The sequence below is a fragment of the Diospyros lotus genome, chromosome 9 (assembly GCF_014633365.1).
Source record: "Diospyros lotus cultivar Yz01 chromosome 9, ASM1463336v1, whole genome shotgun sequence".
In the NCBI taxonomy this organism is placed as follows: domain Eukaryota; kingdom Viridiplantae; phylum Streptophyta; class Magnoliopsida; order Ericales; family Ebenaceae; genus Diospyros; species Diospyros lotus.
In genome coordinates this window covers 1660813-1667324 of record NC_068346.1, presented here as the reverse complement: position 1 = coordinate 1667324, position 6512 = coordinate 1660813, and the positions used below count along the sequence as shown (strand labels likewise).

Genomic DNA, 6512 nt, shown 5'->3' with positions numbered 1-6512 from the left:
TTGAACACCTAGAAAATCTCATATGAAGATAGATATGAGATGGAAATGGCAAAAATGAAGTGGGGTGGTAAAAATAAAGCTGTAATTTGCAGCCATGCAAGCATGAGAGATATATGAAGCTGGGTGGCCATTTTCTTGCATTTGGTAATTCCTGTAATGGCTGTATGATACATTTTAAGAATGCAATAAATTATCAAAGTGTAACGAATATAAATTAAATAAATTTAAACAACAAATTGAAGAATTTTTTTTTTAAAAATCTTACTCACAACAAGAGTTAAACTTAAAACATAAGAACTGCAAAGTCTTTATTTTATCACCCTAGCTCCTAATTAGGAGTAATATTATGGCGTCCACAGTAGTGATTTGCCTCCTTTCTAGTTGAAAACAAAATGTCAAATATATAATAGTTAGGTCCTTCTGTAACTTCAACAATGGTGGCACTGGTTCTTAATTAGGTGGCCACCATAGATGTATGACAAAACGAACTAACTTCTTTTTGCTATATATATAGGGCCTATATATAGATCCATGACAAGAAAACAAAAGCAGAATTAGAACAAATTATAGAGAACACTGCATGGAAGTAATTAAGGTGATCACTTATAAAGAATAAAGATGCTAATTAATTAGTTTTTTGGCTTAAAAGTCGAGGCTGCAGTGACACCATGCCAGAGATGAATGTAACATGTATAGAGAGATTCTGGACTAAGAAGGACAATGAGGAAACCCTTGCTCTTCTGCTCTGCCTGGCTGACCTTCCAAATTTCTCCATTAATTAATATTCTATAGATATCCCTAAAGATCCATCTTTTTCAGACTCCCCTTTTTGAAATTTGGTGACCCCTCCATGTCTCTCCTCCAGTTATTATAGTCTCCTTTCCCTCTTAGAGTCATACATACGTGTATATATGTATCTCTGTGTGTTATATGACTATATCAAAGGTGAGAATTAAAAAAGAGAAACCAACAGCAACCTCTCTGCAACAAAACAGTACAGGAAAGTATTAACATGGGTAGAGCTCCTTGCTGTGACAAAGCCAATGTCAAGAAAGGCCCGTGGTCGCCGGAAGAAGACGACAAACTCAAGTCTTACATCGAAGAACACGGCACCGGCGGCAACTGGATAGCTTTGCCTCAGAAGATAGGTATACTCGCAATATTCTTAGACTTTCCTTCTCTGGTATATCGAAATTAATTAACGTTGTTGCCTCTCTTTATCCACACAAATTAATACATATATATATTCAACATTGAGACAGTTAATAAGTGTATATGTATGGTGTTTAGGGCTGAAGAGATGTGGCAAAAGTTGCCGGCTCAGATGGCTGAATTACCTCCGGCCAAACATCAAGCATGGAGGGTTTTCAGAAGAGGAAGACAACATGATTTGCAGCCTCTATTTAAGTATTGGAAGCAGGTAACTAATTATTGAAGCCTTCTTTGTATAATCTTGAACGATCACTACTAATTTCTTTTAATGATGCTTCTATGGGTTCAGAGTAATTGATATAGTTAAATGAGTGGAGTTATACTCCCTTGGCAGTGATACAGAAACCCTTAGGGGTTTAGTTGTAATCAATCCTTCATGAGCTTTTGTTTTAATACAATGGTTTTTCTTGTAATATCTTCTTTAGGCAATGATTCTAGTTTTTTGGATCTTACGCCCATGCAGGTGGTCTGTTATTGCGGCACAATTGCCTGGACGAACTGATAACGATATCAAGAACTACTGGAACACGAGATTGAAGAAGAAGCTCATGGGCAAGCAGCGGAATGTACAGGCTCAGCGAGAGAGCAGAGTGAAGCGAGAGATGAAGAGGGCGAGTCAAGCTTTCATGGTTTCTGAGGCAAATATCAACCCAATTTTTAACTGGCCAAAGCTCCCTCTACCCATGAATCCGAGCCAAGAACATCATCTGATCAAAGACCAAACATCTATAAACACAATGCTAGCCAGCCTAGGAGAAAGATTTCTTGATGATCATCAACAACCGAACAACAATAGCACAAACCATCAATACCCTCTTTATATTTCCCCCTTTCAAGACCAAACTTATGATAATTCCATCAATTCATTTTCTTCTTCAACCTCCGTGAATTCTATCAATCACATCAATGGAGATCAAGATCCAAGCATGCTTAAAGGATTCAGCAACTACCTGGCTGAGCTAAATGGACTGGGGACTTTTCCTGGCCTGGAAATGGTCAATGGTAACAGTGGAACTAGTTTTGGAGAAACTAATATTAACTGGGTAGATATTAACTCTCTGGTCTATTCTCCCATGGCCTTAAATTATGAACATTGCCAAAAAGGATACTTCTGAGCACAGTATCAGGCCAGTGGATGGTGATGTATAAATGCCACTTATTTCTTTGTTTACCTGACCAGTGATTTTTTTTTCTTCATATTTGCTCCATTTGTTTGTTTACTTTTTCACTGTAAGTTTTGAACTTTCTATGGCCAAGTCTGGGCACGGAATCTCATGTACATGTTCCACTGCCATTGGGTCCATTTTCCTGCTATTTAGACATGAAAGTTTGGAGCTTCTTAGTTCGTGTATTCTAATGATAAAGGCTAAATTAGTAAAGGTACTATCTTTCTTCTTGGTATGTGCATGTGTAAAGTTGTTCAATCTCCACGAAAGGTAGCAGGAAAGATGCTTTAACGTTTTGGCCACAACTCGCTTGGCTGCAGCAAGATGGGTATCCCAATATGGCTGCATTCCTTTATTGTTATCTTTGTGTCTGCACCTTATATTAAAAGAAATAGCAGTGTAACAGTCAAAGCACAGACACAGAGTAACAGTGTTCTCATATAATTAATTGGATATGCATAAAAACTTAAGGTATCTGTTCATAATTGTTAATAACATTCAAACTATCCTGCTTCAATCAAAGCCACCGATCTGTTCTCTGGTGGTTCTATCAAACTTTGCAAGGATCCTAGTAGCCATGGCCGCTCATGCATCAAGAGTGCAATGATCTTCATCGGTCATTTACATTAATCCTTTTAGGGACTCTAGAGCTAGTTAAGTAAATCACTACATTTCATGGACTTTTATGTAAGGTTATCAGAATACAAACAAATTGTCAAATGGTGTAGATGGTTTCCTCTTGTCGTATCATTATAACCATCATCTCTACTTCTTTGTGTTGATCTCTATGTGTTCAAAACTTCAAATATTTTTGTTTAGGTATATATTAGTTCAATACTACATAAGTACTTTTCCTTTGTCTATCTCCTTCATTGCTAGATTCCACGGATCAGTGCCGGAATTAGGGTCATGGGTGAGGGGTGGGGGTGGGGGGCAGCAGAAGTCTAAGTGCTCTTCATTTTTTTTTATTTTTTATTTAAGGAAACAAGTATTAAAAGGTATAATAATTTATGCACAATGTTAAAGATAATTTTAAAATTTGAGGGGGATAATTGCACACCCTCACTAACATGTAGTTCCGTTACCATGGATTGCAACTTCAAGAATTTATTATTTTTAAAGTCGCTGATTAGATTGTTTTTTTTTTAAATATCTTTTATTTTAGGAAAAAATTATTGATAATAATAGGAAAAGTCATTCTGGAAGACATTCAAACTTTAATGACAATGTGAAAAGTAAGAAAATATATAAAAGCTAAACGTAGAAAGCAATATTTTGTGACCAAGTTTGTCAATGTCAATGCCGGCATTTTGCACTTGGTGTCGTGAAAGACAATGTAAGATTGATTGAGTCAAGAAAAGAAAGATAAAAATTGAACATATATAGGATACACATGGTTTGATTATAACGTATGATCTGTGTCTATGGAGAAAAACGAACAATTTTATTATAAAAAAAAAAATTAAACTAACACAATCATTCAAATCTTTTAAAGCCAAAAATTCTCAATACACCCAATTATCTATTGTCTATCACAAGAAAAAAAAAAATCTAAAACATAATAATATATATCTTAAATTGAAATTAACCCCTTGTTGGGTAGTACAAAAGGATCATATCACTCATTCGAAAACTTGAAATACTACAAGATTGTGAGTTTGAAGTTGCATGTGTACTGGAACAATTATCTTTGTATATCTAAGGGTCAGATCCCGAAATTTCTATTCATGATGAATCTATTCATTCACCTATAATTATGAAGCAAGTGAACTATAGATTTTAAAAAAAATAAAATTCATATCTAAAATTATCTGGAACAAACCCATCGAATTTCTCACATTACAATATATATATATATATATATATATCCAAACTTGGGCCTAACGACGCAGCCCTCTACTACCACTACAACTTTTTAGAAAAAGTCACGTTTAAATTTTCCTTCAAATTATCAACATCAAGATAAATTTTAAACAGGTTCAAATCTAAATATTAAAAAAATACTTTTGACACTAGGTGTAGAACAGAATTAAAGAGGTGGGTCAGTTCAAATAATATCAAGTCTTCGTGTCATGTGCTGGAAGTCAAAAAGAGATGGAGGGATCAATAAAAATCACAAAGGTAATTAAAGATGGCTGACTAAGTCTTTAAGTCGACTAGTCTTTTAGAGTGATTGCCAGTCCCTTCCAGCATGGACTGATCAATTTATATATATCTTGATCATACCTATATTTTTGTCATCAACTTTCACTATTTTTTTTTTTTTATGATTATTTGAATTTCTTATTATTTTGATAATACTTTTATAATTATATTTTTAATTAATTTAATTCTTATATTTTGAAGTAATCAGAATGTAATGTGTAATTTGTTATCTTATTTTATTTTTTAACATATAAAAATATATAAATTAAATTGACTTAAAAATAAAGTTTAATTAAAATAATAAAAAATTTGAGTTGCTAAAAAAAAAATACGAGTTAAATTAAATCGAGAATCAAGTTCAAGAATATAATCGAAATAACAAAAAATTTGAGTAACACAGAAAAAAATATAAAAATACATTAACAAAAATATAGATTTAGCCATATATATATATATATATATATATATATATGCCAATCTCTAGTCTTTGATGTTGTGGCTAGCTAACAGCATCATTGAATCTTCTATCCAGTCCCTTCCAAAGGGCCCCATCAAAGGTCCTAAATTAGGACTCCTTTTTCATAATTTTCGAAATTTGTCAAAAGGGATCCTTTTATTCCACTGGTGATTGTGGCTTCCACAACTGGGGAAGCTCTAATACAAGGTGAAGAGCAAGTGTCAGACTCTATCCCCTTCAAGCTCATATAGAGTACATACCAGTCAAGTTCTTCATCAATTGTCTCTGAGAAATTTGATCCCTACCATATTAATTAGACAACAGCCTTTTTTTTAATGGCAGCAAGGAAAGAAGGAAAGAAAGAAAGAAAAATTCCTAATGCAACTTTGTCATTGATGATGGTTGTTCCCTCCAGTTTGGCAGCAAGTTGGTCAGGCTGTGATGTCAAATGACTAAAATGGCCGGGAGGTTCGATCGGGTGTGTGGAGAGATAGAGAGGTAACTAGTCTCAACTTCTCGATCGATATCAAATGATAATGGTTGTTGGAATCGAATACCCTGATCTATTTAGAGCATCTGTAAGAAAAAGTGAGATTAATTCTATTGGTATAGTTTTCGATACTTAAATTAGTAAAATAAATAAATAATAAAAATGTAGTAAGTATTGCGAATTTATTAGTTTATTGTAGAGATCTTGATATTTTTATAGACAAGTGAGTTAATACTCAAAGTTATTTGTTGAGATTCCTTGACTTCAGTATCTTGAGTTGACAATAAATCCTTTCGATCAAAGTTAATTATTTATAAAACTTATGTATCCAACTATCGTGGGTAACGAATCCATTGGGAGAAATTATCCTCAAGATTTTTGGCTTCAGTATCTTGATAGGGGTGGGTTCTACAAGATTAGGATCTAGAAATTAAATCTTGTGAGTTTATCTTGTTGATTTTAGATTGAATGATATATATGGGTCACATGTCATCCATCTTTTCATTCATTGTTAATAAAAACATGTGACAGTATAAAATTTGTTCTTCTAAAAATAAATTAATAATTTCACCCATTCTTAGGTACCCATCAATCATGATTATAAACCACAAAGTTAAAATCGTTTTGCATTAAGTTAAAATCGTTCATAGACTACGTCACTGCTACTTAAAATGGCAGCCAAATATCAATCCAAACTAATGTTCTCACACTAGTGTTACAATATATAATTTGTTTATCCGATGACATTGACACTCACTGCCATGAGAGTACTATAACTTGTTTGAAAATGGACCATGTTTGTGGTCTTATTAAGACTTTAAAGTTCGTTAATTAATTTGTCATTATTAGTTATCACATAATGGATTAGTAATTAAATGGGCCTGTTTGTTTATTACCATGCAATGAAACGAGTTGGCTTTTCGAGAAAATGGGCCTTAGTTCCAGCTGGCCCAAAAGGATGATCCTCAGCCTAATCTTGAACTGGCCCACACAATGAATGGGCTTTCCTGTAAATGGCGTCTAGCCCATCTTGAACTGGTCT

General features: G+C 33.8%; 1 protein-coding gene across 1 annotated transcript; it reads left to right on the top strand.

Annotated features, from left to right (window-relative positions):
• The first annotated feature begins 845 nt into the window (after positions 1 to 845).
• On the top strand, positions 846 to 2600 carry LOC127809832 (transcription factor RAX3-like). The gene is made up of 3 exons (XM_052348965.1): positions 846 to 1148; positions 1291 to 1420; positions 1676 to 2600. Exons 1-3 carry the CDS (start codon positions 1013 to 1015, stop codon positions 2325 to 2327), a joined length of 918 nt encoding a protein of 305 aa, XP_052204925.1. The 5' UTR covers positions 846 to 1012; the 3' UTR covers positions 2328 to 2600.
• The last annotated feature ends 3912 nt before the right edge of the window (positions 2601 to 6512 follow it).

Excerpts from the sequence above, each read along its gene's own strand:
- LOC127809832 (XM_052348965.1), top strand. The coding sequence starts at position 1,013 with ATGGGTAGAGCTCCTTGCTGTGACAAAGCCAATGTCAAGAAAGGCCCG. Across the intron at positions 1,149-1,290 it reads AGCTTTGCCTCAGAAGATAG|GGCTGAAGAGATGTGGCAAA; the intron begins GTATACTCGCAA and ends TATGGTGTTTAG. Across the intron at positions 1,421-1,675 it reads TATTTAAGTATTGGAAGCAG|GTGGTCTGTTATTGCGGCAC; the intron begins GTAACTAATTAT and ends ACGCCCATGCAG.